The following is an 18,956-nucleotide window of genomic DNA, read 5'->3' on the forward strand; positions in this document are numbered from 1 at the left end:
TTCAGCAGGGTCACAATCTTGCTGTGTAGCGTGCACGGGGAATGTTGCGTTATGGGTCAATGTACCAGCAGACTCATCTATCACTGGCTGGGCAATGGGCAGGATGAGGAGGAAACACAGATATAGGCCCAAAGAATAAAGTGGGCTAAATGCAGTTCAAAATTGGTAACAGGACTAACCAGGGGGCATTGCAGTGGAGGACAACTGTAATGAGAGGCTGACACAGAGAGTAGGCCCAAATCAGTAAGTAGTCTAAATGCAGTTCAAAATTGGCAACAGTAGTAAACAGGCGGCACAGCTTTGTTCAGTGGAGGAGAACAGCAAGGAGCGGCAGACACCGATAGTACGCCCCAACCCAACTAGTAGGCCAAATGCAGTCTAACATTAACAACAACTTAACGAGAGCCTGAAAATGGAATTTCAGGACAGGAAACCAGGAGAACAGCAAGGAGCGGCAGACACTGTTAGTAGGCCCCAACCCAATTAGTAGGCCAAATGCAGTTGTTCCATTTAACAACTATTTAACAAGAGCCTGAAGATAGAAGCTCAGGAAAGGCAACCTGGAGAACACCTTGGAGCGGCAGACACCATCTCTACAACCCAGACCCAACTTGTAGGCCTAATGTAGTGTTGTTTTCAACAACTACTAAACGAGAGCTAGAAGATCGAAGCTATGGAGAGTGTTATGTTTGCTAATGACAGGTGTTATGAAGGCAATCCAGAAACACAGTGTGCATAGCGATCAGAGCGCACACAGTGATCTGACAAATACCCAAAAATACAAGAACGAGCTCTGAGACGTGGAAACTCTGTAGACTGCACACCTGATCCTATCCTATCCACCGTGAGCGGCACGGTGGCGCAGTGGTTAGCACAGCAGCCTTGCAGCGCTGGAGTCCTGGGTTCAAACCCCACCAAGGACAACATCTGCAAAGAGTTTGTATGTTCTCTCCGTGTTTGCGTGGGTTTCCTCCGGGCACTCCGGTTTCCTCCCACATTCCAAAGACATACTGATAGGGAATTTAGATTGTGAGCCCCATCGGGGACAGCAATGATAATGTGTGCAAAATGTAAAGCGCTGCGGAATATGTTAGCGCTATATAAAAATAAAGATTATTATTATTATTATTATTATTATTATCCTAAACACAACTAAAAGCGGCTGTGGATTGCGCCTAACAACTACCTAGGCAACTCGGCACAGCCTAAGAAACTAGCTAGCCTGAAGATAGAAAAATAGGCCTGACTTGCCCCAGAGAAATTCCCCAAAGGAAAAGGCAGCCCCCCACATATAATGACTGTGAGTAAGATGAAAAGACAAAACGTAGGGATGAAATAGATTCAGCAAAGTGGGGCCCGATATTCTAGGACAGAGCGAGGACAGTAAAGCGAACTTTGCAGTCTACAAAAAACCCTAAAGCAAAACCACGCAAAGGGGGCAAAAAAAACCCACCGTGCCGAACTAACGGCACGGCGGTACACCCTTTGCGTCTCAGAGCTTCCAGCAAAACAAAAGACAAGCTGGACAGAAAAAAAGCAACAAATAAAAAACAAAAAGCACTTAGCTATACAGAGCAGCAGGTCACAGGAACAATCAGGAGAAGCTCAGATCCAACACTGAAACATTGACAAGGAGCATCAGGCGGAGTTAAGTAATGAAGCAGTTAACGAGCTCACCAGAACACCTGAGGGAGGAAGCTCAGAAGCTGCAGTACCACTTGTGACCACAGGAGTGAATTCAGCCACAGAATTCACAACAGTACCCCCCCCTTGAGGAGGGGTCACCGAACCCTCACCAGAGCCCCCAGGCCGACCAGGATGAGCCGCATGAAAGGCACGAACAAGATCGGAAGCATGAACATCAGAGGCAAAAACCCAGGAATTATCTTCCTGAGCATAACCCTTCCATTTAACCAGATACTGGAGTTTCCGTCTAGAAACACGAGAATCCAAAATCTTCTCCACAATATACTCCAATTCCCCCTCCACCAAAACCGGGGCAGGAGGCTCAACAGATGGAACCATAGGTGCCACGTATCTCCGCAACAACGACCTATGGAATACATTATGTATGGAAAAGGAGTCTGGGAGGGTCAAACGAAAAGACACAGGATTGAGAACCTCAGAAATCCTATACGGACCAATAAAACGAGGTTTAAATTTAGGAGAGGAAACCTTCATAGGAATATGACGAGAAGATAACCAAACCAGATCCCCAACACGAAGTCGGGGACCCACACGACGTCTGCGATTAGCGAAAAGTTGAGCTTTCTCCTGGGACAAGATCAAATTGTCCACTACCTGAGTCCAGATCTGCTGCAACCTATCCACCACAGAATCCACACCAGGACAGTCCGAAGACTCAACCTGTCCTGAAGAGAAACGAGGATGGAACCCAGAATTGCAAAAAAATGGAGAAACCAAGGTAGCCGAGCTGGCCCGATTATTAAGGGCGAACTCAGCCAACGGCAAAAAGGACACCCAATCATCCTAGTCTGCAGAAACAAAACATCTCAGATATGTTTCCAAGGTCTGATTGGTTCGTTCGGTCTGGCCATTAGTCTGAGGATGGAAAGCCGAGGAAAAGGATAGGTCAATACCCATCCTACCACAAAAGGCTCGCCAGAACCTTGAAACAAACTGGGAACCTCTGTCAGAAACAATATTCTCAGGAATGCCATGCAACCGAACCACATGCTGAAAGAACAAAGGTACCAAATCAGAGGAGGAAGGCAATTTAGCCAAGGGCACCAGATGGACCATTTTAGAAAAGCGATCACAGACCACCCAAATGACTGACATCTTTTGAGAAACGGGAAGGTCAGAAATGAAATCAATCGAAATATGTGTCCAAGGCCTCTTTGGGACCGGCAAGGGCAAAAGCAACCCACTGGCACGAGAACAGCAGGGCTTAGCCCTAGCACAAATCCCACAGGACTGCACAAAAGTACGTACATCCCGTGACAGAGATGGCCACCAGAAGGATCTAGCCACTAACTCTCTGGTACCAAAGATTCCAGGATGACCAGCCAACACCGAACAATGAAGTTCAGAGATAAGTTTATTAGTCCACCTATCAGGGACGAACAGTTTCTCTGCTGGACAACGATCAGGTTTATTCGCCTGAAATTTTTGCAGCACCCGCCGCAAATCAGGGGAGATGGCAGACACAATGACTCCTTCCTTGAGGATACCCGCTGGCTCAGATAAACCCGGAGAGTCGGGCACAAAACTCCTAGACAGAGCATCCGCCTTCACATTTTTAGAGCCCGGAAGGTACGAAATCACAAAGTCGAAGCGGGCAAAAAATAACGACCAACGGGCCTGTCTAGGATTCAAGCGCTTGGCAGACTCGAGATAAGTCAAGTTCTTATGATCAGTCAATACCACCACGCGATGCTTAGCTCCTTCAAGCCAATGACGCCACTCCTCGAATGCCCACTTCATGGCCAGCAACTCTCGATTGCCCACATCATAATTACGCTCAGCGGGCGAAAACTTCCTGGAAAAGAAAGCACATGGTTTCATCACTGAGCAATCAGAACCTCTCTGTGACAAAACCGCCCCTGCTCCAATCTCAGAAGCATCAACCTCGACCTGGAACGGAAGAGAAACATCTGGCTGACACAACACAGGGGCAGAACAAAAACGACGCTTCAACTCCTGAAAAGCTTCCACAGCAGCAGAAGACCAATTAACCAAATCAGCACCCTTCTTGGTCAAATCGGTCAATGGTTTGGCAATGCTAGAAAAATTACAGATGAAGCGACGATAAAAATTAGCAAAGCCCAGGAACTTTTGCAGACTTTTCAGAGATGTCGGCTGAATCCAATCCTGGATGGCTTGGACCTTAACTGGATCCATCTCGATAGTAGAAGGGGTAAAGATGAACCCCAAAAATGAAACTTTCTGCACACCGAAGAGACACTTTGATCCCTTCACAAACAAAGAGTTAGCACGCAGGACCTGAAAAACCATTCTGACCTGCTTCACATGAGACTCCCAATCATCTGAGAAGATCAAAATGTCATCCAAGTAAACAATCAGGAATTTATCCAGATACTCACGGAAGATGTCATGCATAAAAGACTGAAACACAGATGGAGCATTGGCAAGTCCGAACGGCATCACTAGATACTCAAAATGACCCTCGGGCGTATTGAATGCAGTTTTCCATTCATCTCCTTGCCTGATTCTCACCAGATTATACGCACCACGAAGATCTATCTTAGTGAACCAACTAGCCCCCTTAATCCGAGCAAACAAGTCAGATAACAATGGCAAGGGATACTGAAATTTAACAGTGATCTTATTAAGAAGGCGGTAATCAATACACGGTCTCAGCGAACCATCCTTCTTGGCTACAAAGAAGAACCCTGCTCCCAGTGGTGATGACGATGGGCGAATATGTCCCTTCTCCAGGGATTCCTTCACATAACTGCGCATAGCGGCGTGTTCGGGCACGGATAAATTAAATAATCGACCTTTAGGGAATTTACTACCAGGAATCAAATTGATAGCACAATCACAATCCCTATGCGGAGGTAGAGCATCGCACTTGGGCTCTTCAAATACATCCTGATAATCAGACAAGAACTCTGGGACCTCAGAAGGGGTGGATGACGAAATCGACAAAAATGGAACATCACCATGTACCCCCTGACAACCCCAGCTGGATACCGACATGGAATTCCAATCCAATACTGGATTATGGGTTTGTAGCCATGGCAACCCCAACACGACCACATCATGCAGATTATGCAACACCAGAAAGCGAATAACTTCCTGATGTGCAGGAGCCATGCACATGGTCAGCTGGGCCCAGTATTGAGGTTTATTCTTGGCCAAAGGTGTAGCATCAATTCCTCTCAATGGAATAGGACACCGCAAAGGCTCCAAGAAAAACCCACAACGTTTAGCATAATCCAAATCCATCAGATTCAGGGCAGCGCCCGAATCCACAAACGCCATGACAGAAAACGACGACAAAGAGCATATCAAGGTAATGGACAGAAGGAATTTGGACTGTACAGTACCAATGACGGCAGACCTAGCGGACCGCTTAGTGCGCTTAGGACAATCAGAAATAGCATGAGTGGAATCACCACAGTAGAAACACAGACCATTCAGACGTCTGTATTCCTGCCGTTCAACTCTAGTCATAGTCCTATCGCACTGCATAGGCTCAGGTTTAACCTCAGGCAGTACCGCCAAATGGTGCACAGATTTACGCTCGCGCAAGCGTCGACCGATCTGAATGGCCAAAGACAAAGACTCATTCAAACCAGCAGGCATAGGAAATCCCACCATGACATCCTTAAGAGCCTCAGAGAGACCCTTTCTGAACAAAGCTGCCAGCGCAGATTCATTCCACTGAGTGAGTACTGACCATTTCCTAAATTTCTGACAATATACTTCTATATCATCCTGACCCTGGCACAAAGCCAGCAAATTTTTCTCAGCCTGATCCACTGAATTAGGCTCATCGTACAGCAATCCGAGCGCCAGGAAAAACGCATCGACACTACTCAATGCAGGGTCTCCTGGCGCAAGAGAAAATGCCCAGTCTTGAGGGTCGCCGCGCAAAAAAGAAATAATAATCAAAACCTGTTGAATAGGATTACCAGAAGAATGAGGTTTCAAGGCCAGAAATAGCTTACAATTATTTTTGAAACTTAGAAACTTAGTTCTATCTCCAAAAAACAAATCAGGAATAGGAATTCTTGGTTCTAACATAGATTTCTGATCAATAGTATCTTGAATTTTTTGTACATTTATAACGAGATTATCCATTGAAGAGCACAGACCCTGAATATCCATGTCCACACCTGTGTCCAGAATCACCCAAATGTCTAGGGGAAAAAAAAAAAGTGAACACAGAGCAGAAAAAAAAAAAAAAATGATGTCAGCACTTTTTCTTTCCCTCTATTGAGAATCATTAGTTGGGCTCCTTGTACTGTTATGTTTGCTAATGACAGGTGTTATGAAGGCAATCCAGAAACACAGTGTGCATAGCGATCAGAGCGCACACAGTGATCTGACAAATACCCAAAAATACAAGAACGAGCTCTGAGACGTGGAAACTCTGTAGACTGCACACCTGATCCTATCCTAAACACAACTAAAAGCGGCTGTGGATTGCGCCTAACAACTACCTAGGCAACTCGGCACAGCCTAAGAAACTAGCTAGCCTGAAGATAGAAAAATAGGCCTGACTTGCCCCAGAGAAATTCCCCAAAGGAAAAGGCAGCCCCCCACATATAATGACTGTGAGTAAGATGAAAAGACAAAACGTAGGGATGAAATAGATTCAGCAAAGTGGGGCCCGATATTCTAGGACAGAGCGAGGACAGTAAAGCGAACTTTGCAGTCTACAAAAAACCCTAAAGCAAAACCACGCAAAGGGGGCAAAAAAAACCCACCGTGCCGAACTAACGGCACGGCGGTACACCCTTTGCGTCTCAGAGCTTCCAGCAAAACAAAAGACAAGCTGGACAGAAAAAAAGCAACAAAAAAAAAACAAAAAGCACTTAGCTATACAGAGCAGCAGGTCACAGGAACAATCAGGAGAAGCTCAGATCCAACACTGAAACATTGGCAAGGAGCAAGGATAGCAGCATCAGGCGGAGTTAAGTAATGAAGCAGTTAACGAGCTCACCAGAACACCTGAGGGAGGAAGCTCAGAAGCTGCAGTACCACTTGTGACCACAGGAGTGAATTCAGCCACAGAATTCACAACAGGAGAGGCAACGAGGAGAACACCTTGGAGCGGAAGACACCGTCTCTACAACCCAGACCCAACTTGTAGGCCTAATGCAGTGTTGTGTTCAACAACTACTAAACGAGAGCCTGAAGATAGAAGCTCAGGAAAGGCAACCTGGAGAACACCTTGGAGCGGAAGACACCGTCTCTACAACCCAGACCCAACTTGTAGGCCTAATGCAGTGTTGTTTCAACAACTACTGTACGAGAGCTAGAAGATCGAAGCTATGGAGAGGCAACCTGGAGAACACCTTGGAGCGGCAGACACCGTCTCTACAACCCAGACCCAACTTGTAGGCCTAATGCAGTGTTGTTTCAACAACTACTGAACGAGAGCTAGAAGATCGAAGCTATGGAGAGGCAACCTGGAGAATACCTTGGAGCGGCAGACACCGTTAGTAGGCCCTACCGAAGTAGTAGCCCCAATGCAGTTTTCAAATTCCTATAGGCTGAAAACCAGACTATTGACGCTCAGCTTTTTTCAGAGGAGGACAGCTGTATTGAGTGGCGCACACAGACACAGGTAGTAGGCCTTCAATAAAAAATTTGGCTCAATGCAGTTTAAAAAAGGTTACAGGGGTACACAGGCAGCATTGCTCTGGTCAGTGGAGGACAATTTCAATTATGGACCGCAGACAGACTTAGTACGCCTACAATTAAAAAAGGATGCTCTACGCAATTTAAAATAGGTTCCAGGGGTACATGGACAACATTGGTCTGGTCAGTGGAGGACTATTGGAAGGAGGGACCGCAGACAGGCTTAGTAGGCCTAACGTAACAAAAGTAGGCTGTAGGCACTTTAAAATAGCTTCCAGGGGTGCACGGGCAGCAGTGGTGTGGTCAGTGGAGGACTATTGGAAGGATGGACCGCAGACAGGCTTAGTAGGCCTAACATAACAAAAGTTGGCTGTAGGCACTTGGAATTATCTTGCAGGGGTACACAGGCAGCATTGGTGTTGTCAGCGGAGGCCGATTGTAAGGAGTGTCTGACAGTTAGTACTCCCAAAAAATAAATAGATGTTAATGTCTCGCAATACAACAAAACCAAAAAACAAAAGGGTGGCATACTTAGTTACAGCGATGGGCTCCTCTGCTGTGTTTCTGACCTAGTAATTTGGCGCAAAGTATTTACTGGTGAAAATATAGGACACTGCCCCAGACTATTTTAAGTAGCATCATACATGTCAACACATTGGTATTGTCAGTGCCAGGCATTGAAGGATGTCAGCGCATAGACTAAACATTGGTGGAGCTGTGAGAGATAATTTTGCAAATCGTAGAGCACTGTTTGAGCTTGGGGGGAAACTGTCTTGTTGCCGGCGGTACAGGCCCAGGGCCCCTCATGTTACAATGGTGTGTCTGACGTTGGTTGCGCGCCACCACCGCCAGAGACACTTTATTGTACTATGAGGGACCCAGTGGCAGTGCCGTCAACCAAAAGCGTGCACACCCACCTCTTCAGACAAACGGCACTCTCACGGGTGCTTGCGCCAAGTGTCGAGACCACGGCCCCGTGGGGGGAGTTTGGCCATTTAGGGAGGTGTAAACATGTCGTATGCTGGACAAACAGCTGCTGCAAATTACAAGATTGGAAAACTCAGTCAGAGCAGTCCAGAAGCAAGACCTTTTCATTGGAAAGCTAGGTGTCAGCCGGGAAAGGTGGGGCAAAATAATTCAAAATCCAGTAGTGGTTCATTTTAATGAAGGTTAGATCATCAACATTTTGGGTAGCCAGATGAGTCCTTTTTTTGGTTAATATTGAACCAGCTGCACTGAATACTCTTTCTGATAGCACACTAGCTGCTGGGCAAGCAAGTTCCTGCAATGCATATTCTGCCAATTCTGGCCAGGTGTCTAATTTGGATGCCCAGTAATCAAATGGGAATGACGGTTGAGGGAGAAAATCGATAAAGGATGAAAAATAGTTAGTAACCATACTGGACAAATGTTGTCTCCTGTCACTTCGAATTGATGCTGCAGTACCTGTCCTGTCTGCGGTCATAGCAAAATCACTCCACAACCTGGTCAGAAAACCCCTCTGTCCAATGCCACTTCTGATTTGTGCACCTCTAACACCTCTGGTCTGCTGCCCCCTGCAGCTTGTGTGAGAACGATCACCGGCACTGTGTGCTGGGAATGCCTGAATCAAACGGTCAACAAGAGTTGATTGTTTGGTTGCTAATATTTGTTCCAAGTTCTCATGTGGCATAATATTTTGCAATTTGCCTTTATAGCGAGGATCAATTAGGCAGGCCAACCAGTAATCGTCATCGGTCATCATTTTAATAATGCGTGTGTCCCTTTTGAGGATACGTAAGGCATAATCCACCATGTGGGCCAAAGTTCCAGTTGTCAAATGTGCGGTTGTGCTGGGTTGAGGGGCAGTTTCAGGCTAATCTACGTCACTTGTGTCCCTCAAAAAACCAGAACCTGGCCTTGCCACACCACCAATTTCCAGTGGCCCCCATAGAAGCTTCGTCATTAAAAAAATACTAATCCCCATCATTCTCCTCGTCCTCCTCCTCCTGTTCACCCGCTACCTCGTCATGTACACTGCCCTGACCAGACAATGGCTGACTGTCATCAAAGCTTTCCTCTTCCTCTGCTGCAGATGCCTGCTCCTTTATGTGCGTCAAACTTTGCATCAGCAGACGCATTAGGGGATGCTCATGCTTATTATGGCGTTGTCTGCACTTACCAGCCGTGTGCATTCCTCAAAACACTGAAGGACTTGACACATGTCTTGTACCTTCGACCACTGCACACCTGACAACTCCATGTCTGCCATCCTACTGCCTGCCCGTGTATGTGTATCCTCCAACAAATACATAACAGCCCGCCTCTGTTCGCACAGTCTCTGAAGCATGTGCAGTGTTGAGTTCCACCTTGTTGCAACGTCGATGATTAGGCGATGCTGGGGAAGGTTCAAAGACCGCTGATAGGTCTGCATACGGCTGGAGTGGCTATTTTTTTTTTAGGGAGAATTAAAAAAAAAAAAAGGATTATAGACACTAGGCTTTCTGTGCCCCACAATTGGAGAGAGATGGCACACACGACTGGCACTCAAGCACAAATGCCAAGATTAATCTCCCACTATATATTTTTTTCAGGGAGAATTAAAAAAAACAAACAAACAGGGACTGTCCTACAATTACTATCTCCCTGCAGTAATCTCAGCAAGGTATGGCAGGCAGCAATAACAAGGAGTGGACTGCTGCACAAATTAAATCAAAAGTGTGGACAAACAAACAAGATAGCTGTGCAGAAAGGAAGGAACAACAGGATTTGTGCTTTGAAAAAAGCAGTTGGTTTGCACAGCGGCGTACACACAGCAATGCAGCTATCAGGGAGCCTTCTAGGGCAGCCCAATGAGCTACAGCTCTGAGGAAAAAAAATGTAGCTTCCACTGTCCCTGCAAACAAAAGGTTGTGTTGGACAGTGGAAATGGCTACAGCACAAGTGGTTTGGGGGTTAATGGACCCTGCCTAACGCTATCCCTGCTTCTGACGAAGCGGCAGCAACCTCTCCCTATGCTCAGATCAGCAGCAGTAACATGGCGGTTGGCGGGAACGCCCTTTTATAGTCCCTGTGACGCCGCAGACAGCAAGCCAATCACTGCAATGCCCTTTTGTAAGATGGTGGGGACCAGGACCTATGTCATCACGCTGCCCACACTCTGCATCCACCTTTATTGGCTGAGAAATGGCGCTTTTTGCGTCATTGAAATGCGACTTTGGCGCGAAAGTCGCGTACCGCATGGCCGACCCCACACAGGGATCGGGTCGGGTTTCATGAAACCCGACTGTGCCAAAAGTCAGCGACTTTTCAAAATGAACGATCCATTTCGCTCAAACCTAATCAGGACTGATAACTTCCAACTGAACCAACTTATATTCATGGTATCGTTGAATAAAAAAGTTCTCATAATAATAACAATGATAATAATAATAACAATGAAACACATGTCAAATGCAGAAAATTTTTCAAAAATTATTTCCTATGCATTTATTAAAAAAAAACACTAAAGGAATATAGATAGTCATAGCAAATTGAGGGTTACATTGTTAGACTTGTGTTATGAACATTTGTATTTGTATCAATTAAAAAACTTTACATATTTACCCAGAGAGAAAACACTGACTCGCTGTAAGAATCCATTTCTCATTTACGAGAGATCCTCCACATTTATGTCCATTCCTATAAAATAAAGTGCCAAATTAATATGTGAACTATGAGAACATGTGTCTAGAAAGAAAAGGAGCCGGAGTGCTTATTTTTTAGGGTCAATTTTAAATTTAAAATATGGGAGTGTTGGAAAGGTTATCATTTGCGTGACATGTCATGGATACTATCCAAGAATGTAAATATTATGTGATCACAAAAGCATTTTGTTTCAATTCACCTTTGGCTAACACAAGATTTGTTACTTTTACTCTAGTACTAAAATCCAAAAGGGCAGCAATTAAAGGAAAGGGGTTAGCTTTACACAGTTAATCCAAATCACACAGATGTTTAAAACTTCAGAGAGCCGGACTGGATAAATCCCAGACTAATTTACGGCTGATCTTTATTGCAAGGGAAAGACAGCAGGATAATATAAATGCTTGTTTGTTTTTTCTTGTTTCTTTTCCTTTTTTTTGTTTCCTGTAGGTCTGTTTTCGACAGGAGGATCAAACATCTGGTTAAACTAAGCAAATCTGATTCACTTATGCCCTGGTCTAATCTTTAATAGCTCAAAGCAAAGTATGTATTAGTCAGTGAGCTCACTTGCCAATATTCTACAGAAGTTGTTGCTGCCTACACATATAGCCAACAATAATGCAACCACTGGTGTGTATTTGTTTTATCAGCTCAAGGGAGGGTGAAGGCTATAAAATCAGGAGTTTCAGAGAGGGGGAGGCAAGCCTAGTATTTTACATGTCAGGACATGCCATGAGTTATAATAACGTTGGTTTATTCAACAAAGTGCATTACATACTTGTGTTAGAAAAGGCAGCTAGAAAGGATGTGCCCTACGTGAACAAAGAGACCTCATGCTGGGTACAATTAAGTGCATAGTATTAGATATTGAAAATTGGGATACAAATAGAATAATGTTTGCACAAATGCAAAGCTCTCTCTGCTTGGTACGAGAGCATATTATATTGAGACCATATTAATTTCTATTATGCTTGTTTGAAAATTATTACCTACTGCCAGGTAGTAAGATAATATCTTATTAAGAAAAGAAAAATATATATATATTTATATAGACAGGTCTTCTTTTTATTTTATGCATGTGTTTTGCACAGTCACAAAGAGGTGCAGCTAGATGAGGGTCTCTAGCGCATGATCCCTAAAGTCTCATAGAGAAATTTGGAATAAGGTCCTATTCTAATAATTCCTTACCACTATAATTTTATCTCCCTGTGACTAGGGCTACACGTCAACATGTCTTGTGCGACATAGAAATAGCCGCAACACATTGCAAGCATTGGATTTCAAGATTTCCTATGGTGTCACATTGAGACCTATGACATACTGTGACTACGACAAAGTCACAAATGTTTGCAAACTTGTTAGAATAGCTATCGCTGGTCGCAAATCACACACAACATACTTTCCACGGGCTTCAATGCAAGTCGCACATGACATGAGACATTGGTGTGACTTAGGCTACATTCACACTAGCGTTAACTGCAATCCGTCACAATGCGTCGTTTTGCAGAAAAAACGCATCCTGCAAAAGTGCTTGCAGGATGCGTTTTTTCCCCATAGACTTGTATTGACGACGCATTGCGACGGATTGCCACACGTCGCATCCATCGTGCGATGGATGCGTCGTGCTTTGGCGGACCGTCGGGAGCAAAAAACGCTATATGTAACGTTTTTTGCTCCTGACGGACCGCTATTTCCGACCGCGCATGCGTGGCCGGAACTCCGCCCCCACCTCCCCGCACCTCACAATGGGGCAGCGGATGCGCTGGAGAAATGCAGCCGCTGCACCCGTTGTGCAGTGCGTTAAACGCTAGCGTCGAAATCTCTGCCCGACGCATTGCGACGGGGAGATTCCGACGCTAGTGTGAAAGTAGCCTTATCTGCAAATTGGCTGTTTTATTTCCAGTAAAATCAGAGCTGTAAAATAGTTGCGCGACAGCAAGTCACAGACGAGTAGCACATATTTTTTCATTTCACGGGAATAAGGCTCACAAAAAAAGTCTTATTGCACACTGTGACATCACAGAACTGAAAAAGTTAAATGCAGGTATGGTATATTGCAAATATAATGTCACATTATAAGCCTAGTACATAAGTAATGTATAATTACATAGCAGGGTAACCTAAAATGTGACCTCCTTCATTCTCCTATTATTCTCCTACACTCCCCTTCCCTTGTCAATTACTGAGCCACATAGAAGCTGCAACATCTGCTACTCTAGTAGGGTGCCAATGCTACAACCCCTGGCAAAAATAATGGAATCACCGGCCATGAAAGATGTTCATTCAGTTATTTAATTTTGTAGAAAGAAAAGCAGATCACAGACATGGCACAAAACTAAAGCCATTTTAAATGGCTTTAAGAAGCACTAAAAGAAGTTAAGAACAAAAAATGTGGTAGTCAGTAATGGTTACTTTTTTAACCAAGCATAGGGGAAAAAATATGGAATCACTCAATTCTGAAGAAAAAATTCCGGAATAACCCTGTAAATTTTCATACCCAAAAATAACACCTGCATCAAAGTAGATCTGCTCGTTAGTCTGCATCTAAAATGGAGTGATCACACTTTGAAGAGCTGTTGCACCAAGTGGACTGACATGAATCATGGCTCCAACACGAGAGATGTCAATTGAAACAAAGGAGAGGATTATCAAACTCTTAAAAGAGGGCAAATTATCACACAATTTTGCAAAAGATGTTGGTTGTTCACAGTCAGCTGTGTCTGAAATCTGGACCAAATACAAACAACATGGGAAGGTTGTTAAAGGCAAACATACTGGTAGACCAAGGAAGACATCGAAGCATCAAGACCGGAAACTTAAAGCAATATGTCTCCAGAACAGGAAATGCACAACAAAACAAATGAGGAACGAATGAGTGGAAACTGGAGTCAACGTCTGTGACCGAACTGTAAGAAACAGCCTAAAGAAAATGGGATTTACATACAGAAAAGCTAAACAAAAGCCATCATTATCACCTAAACAGAAAAAACAAGGTTACAATGGGCTAAGGAAAAACAATCGTGGACTGTGGATGACTGGATGAAAGTCATATTAAGTGATGAATCATGAATCTGTATTGGGCAAGGTGAGGATGCTGGAACTTTTGTTTGGTGCTGTTCCAATGAGATTTATAAAGATGACTGCCTGAAGAGAACATGCAAATTTCCACAGTCATTCGTGATATGGGGCTGCATGTCAGGTAAAGGCACTGGGGAGATGGCTGTCATTACATCTTCAATAAATGCACAAGTTTATGTTGATATTTCTTATCCCATCAATTGAAAGGATGTTTGGGGATGATGAAATTATTTTTCAAGATGATAATGCATCCTGCCATAGAGCCATAGAGCAAAAACTGTGAAAACATTCCCTGAAAAAAAGACACATAAGGTCAATGTCATGGCCTGCAAATGTTCCAGATCTCAATCCAATTGAAAATCTTTGGTGGAAGTTGAATAAAATGGTCCATGACAAGGCTCCAACCTGCAAAGCTGATCATGGACCAAACTGCATTTTGTGTTTACTTGTGTTTTTTGTCTAATATTTAAATTCATTAAAAAGGAAATATTGACATACAGATGAGATTTTTGGGTTAATTTTTTCCTCTTACTATTGAGAAAATGAAAATGTGTATCTGAAGCAACAATGTAGTGGAAAAGGCATAATTTTTTGGTTTAACATGCTAATGTTCATATGCTACATGCTAAATTTATTACTAATGTAATAAACCTCTGTCAATGATTGGCGGGTTAAAAATGCTTAATGCTCCTCTAAATTAATTTTTTGAGGGATGCAGCTAAAAAATGGGATCATCTTAGGGGGTTTCTTCTTTTTTGCATATCAGGGGCTTTTGAAATGCAACTTGACTGCAAAAGTCGAATAAGGCTGCTTATATTCTGAGCCTTGTCGAACAGTAGTTTTTGATTTCACATAGTTTATCTACAAACTCAGGATAAATTTCACAACAAATTGCATAGTTCATTTTCTCCCCTTATCCTTGTGAAATTGAAAAATACAGGCTAAATTTGAGTACAAGAAAATACTTTTACATTTTTTCCTACCACATGTCATGAATTCCTATGAAGCACTTGAAAAGTTAACAAACCTCCTGAAAGTGGCTTTAAATACCTTGAGAGGTCTAAATGTTAAAATGTAGGTCTTCTTTTGTTTTGCCATACCATAAAGGCCCCTATAAGTCACTTCAAAGTAAAGTGGTCCCTGGAATTTCACTGAAAAGTAGTTAAAAAAATTCCCTAATAAGCAAAACTGACCAACTTTTTGTTTGAATAATTAGGTTTAATAACATATTACTATACGCTAATTATTCAAACAGTAATTTGAAATGGTCCCAGGAAAAACAGGTATTGTAAATTTTATTGAATAAAATAAAAAACATTATGCCAAACTTTTAAGATCTTAACAAAAAAATAAGTTTAAAATTTTTTGAGACATGAAGTAGATATAAGGTAAATGTTATTTATTAACTACTTTTTCCTCATAAAATTTCAAATATTGTAATAAATAAGCACAAATCATATTCATATTGACCTATTACCATAAAGTATAATGAGTAATGAAAAACCGTAGAAGCATTCCAGAGTTATTACCTCATTTATTTTGAGTCGGGTTCGAACAACAACAATATTATAAGGGACAGTAAAAGTGCAAACATTACACTATACTTTTCTTACATTTATCAGGATGGAGAATGATGACTTACCTGTGTCTCAAACTGACCATCCAACCATTCTTGTCCTGGGCTGGACTTCCGTTAACAACTCTCAGTGTCTTTGTTGATGCACAGGAACCTGGATCTAAAACGAGAATTGAATTACACAATTTATTTTTTTGATTTATTTAATTGCTGCATGAAATTATAGGATGCTGTTAAATTTCATTGTTTTATTATTATTTTAAATGAAAATATTAATGTTCAAACAATATTCCATTTTTACATGCATTGTACTATTAGTATTTGCGTCACATTCTATTTTTGCTGCCCAGAGATATTTATTGTTCAAAAAAATGAAGTTTGACCAATACATGAAATAGCATGAAAAAATGTTAACTTGTGATATTTTCATGCTTGTGATTTAATTTTTAACTATAGCATAAACGTTACCCATAGTTGACTCATACTTACTGTCTATATTTGCCAAGGTACTGGTTGTGTCTCCTTCACCTGGAAATATATTAACATAGTTAATGTTGTTACCAGGACCATATTTTACCAAAGAGTCAGAGGTCCAGGCAAAATGCAGAGAGTGATCATGGGTGCTATGCTCTCACATTGTGCAAGCTGCACTGCTGAAAGTTTTAATAAAAGATAAATAGCATGTTTGTCACTACCTATTGAGTATAATGCAAACTATTAATGGATGTATACAGCAGTTGGGAAACAGCAGCCAGTAACAATAACAGGTGAAAATTTATTCTGTCACTTTCCCGAAGACCCATGCTGGTATTTTCTACCAAAAGTGAATAAAGATTTTGTTTCAACTCTTGGACATTCTGTATTTGCTGGTCTAGCGTCTCTGACAGCAATTCTGATTGTGTGACTCAGATGGGTTGTCAAGACAGCAGTGGTCTACTGATGACCCCCATGCCTGTCATTGTAAATCTTCATAGGAGTTCGAAATTTCTGCTACACATAGCAGTGATGAAGCCCTGCTATGTATAGCACAAGCGATTGGATGATCACAGCTTTAGGTCTCCTAATGAGACTATGAAGTCAGCAAGAAGTTTGAAAAAAATGTTTTAAAAAAACACAAAAAAGTTAAAATCACCCATCTTTTGCCCCATTGAAAATAAAAAAAAACAAAAATAGACAAATTTGATATCACTGCCTTCAGAAATTTACAATCCATCAAAATATACAATAAATTAATCCAATCGATAAGAGGCCTAGCGAGAACATCAAAATGCCATAATTAAGTGTTTTGGGGTACATTGCAACATTACAAAAAAGCATTAAGAGGAAATCAAAACATCATATCTTCCCCAAAATGATATCAATAAAAATGTCAGCTCAGGGGACAAAAAACAAGCCATTACCTAGCCCCAGATCCAAAAAAATGAAACCGTTACATCTCTCGGAAAATGGCATCACAACAAAAAAACTTTTCTTACAAATTTCAGAACTTTTTTCACCACTTAAAGAAAGAAAAACTATAACTGTTTGGTATCTGCATAACCATACTGACCTGGAAAATCACATTGACAAGTCAGTTTTACCATATAGTAAACATGGTAAATTAAAATCCCAAAAGCATTTGAGGAATTGCACTTTTTTGCAATGTCACCACATTTGGAATTTTTTTCCCATTATCCTGTACACTGCATGGTAATATCAATGGTGTCATTAAAAAGTACAAATCCTCCCACAAAAAATAAACCCTTATGTGGCTATATTGACAGAAAAATAAAAAAGTTATGCCTCTTGGAAGAAGTGTAGGGGAAAATGAAAGTGCAAAAAAAACAATAATAGCAAGTCATGAAGAGGTTAAAGAACACAATTTAATTTATAATGACCCTACATAGAAAAGAATGGCAGGAACAATTCAAATTTGTTTCCATTGAAGTGGAAAAAGTATTTACATGCATAACACATTATGAAGGTCACTTTTCTGTTTGCCAAATATCATCAAAAGTCCTGAACTTATTGATTTTGTGTGTGATGCATTACTTTTTATTAAAATAAAAATAAGGTTTTGGTACAGTGTTAGCCAGTTGAAAAAAGATTGATTGTTCTCATTTGGAGAAACAAAATATTATCTTGTAGTTATGAAACTTTTTAATGGTTAGCAAAAATAAAATAAGTGATAAAATAACTATCAAGATTTCTTCGGTGTATTCATCAAGGATGGTATAACAAAGTATCTGAAGAAACACAAATATATACACAAAAAGAGCAGAGACCTGACATAATAAACAGACATTTTAAAAACAAACAAACTGAACTTAGAGAGTGAATCCTTCATTAGCTTCCATAAGTGGTGTGAAAGTTTTATTGCCCCAATATCCTTGTAAGATCAGAGACCTGATGCCCTCACTGTCTCTGGACTGGAGCAGATTCCTCAGATTTTGTAGTAAATCATAAATCCTTGTGACATATTTAATCCTGTGTGGAGGGTATCAAAGACTGTCATAAATTTCTGCTCACAGACCAATCGGTGAGTTTGTGATTTGAAGTTGCCATTTAATACAACTTTCATATTGTTTATGTCTAATTCTGTGGTATGTGATCTCATTGTTGCCCTCAGTTTCAATTCTATTTCTATTTCTCCAATATAGACACCCACTTGTAGGACAGGTAGTGCACAAAAATAAGTACACCACATTGAAAACATGACTTTGGATCAATATATTGACTTATTTTGCAGACCACAATATTTGATAAACAGAGAAAGGAAACATCTAATTTTAGTGTGCAGCAGAGAAGGGCAATTAATAGCTTGAAGAACAATAAGGAGATTAATATTATGCCTGCAGATAAAGATATTGCCATAGTCCTCCTCAATACAGCAAACTATATTAATGAATGTTCACTGACCCGCAGAAAAGGAACTGAGCGGCACTCGATGTGTTAATCTTCACAGGCAGTAACAGTGTAGGAGAAGTCTTGGCATAAACTTCAAGCCACCAGTCTATGTGTTTGCAGATGCCGGGTGGTGCTTAGCATATAAAGCAGACAGACTTTCCAACTTGTTAAATAACAAAAGATGCAGCACTCACCAGATTCTTGCTGAAGATAGTGCCCTTTATTCGCTTAAAGCGATGTGAGACATTATGCGGAGAGGCGGCAGGAAAGAGGATTGGGTGCGGGGGAGAGGAGAAGGACTACGGCCGTTTCACGCAAAATGCGCTTCCACGGGTCCAGGACACCTGGACCCATGGAAGCGCATTTTGCGTGAAACGGCCGTAGTCCTTCTCCTCTCCCCCGCACCCAATCCTCTTTCCTGCCGCCTCTCCGCATAATGTCTCACATCGCTTTA

The 18,956-nt window shown here is 42.0% G+C and overlaps 1 protein-coding gene across 1 annotated transcript in view; it reads right to left on the reverse strand.

Annotated features, from left to right (window-relative positions):
- Positions 1 to 18,956, reverse strand: part of HGF (hepatocyte growth factor) — a 240,991-nt gene that overhangs the window by 36,217 nt on the left and 185,818 nt on the right. The window contains exons 12-14 of the mRNA XM_069765151.1: positions 16,106 to 16,144; positions 15,683 to 15,776; positions 10,885 to 10,959 (exon numbers count right to left, since the gene is read on the reverse strand). Of these exons, the coding sequence (XP_069621252.1) occupies positions 10,885 to 10,959; positions 15,683 to 15,776; positions 16,106 to 16,144 (208 nt within the window). The remainder of the gene's footprint in view (positions 1 to 10,884; positions 10,960 to 15,682; positions 15,777 to 16,105; positions 16,145 to 18,956) is intronic.

Source organism: Ranitomeya imitator, chromosome 4 (genome assembly GCF_032444005.1).
Source record: "Ranitomeya imitator isolate aRanImi1 chromosome 4, aRanImi1.pri, whole genome shotgun sequence".
Classification (NCBI taxonomy): domain Eukaryota; kingdom Metazoa; phylum Chordata; class Amphibia; order Anura; family Dendrobatidae; genus Ranitomeya; species Ranitomeya imitator.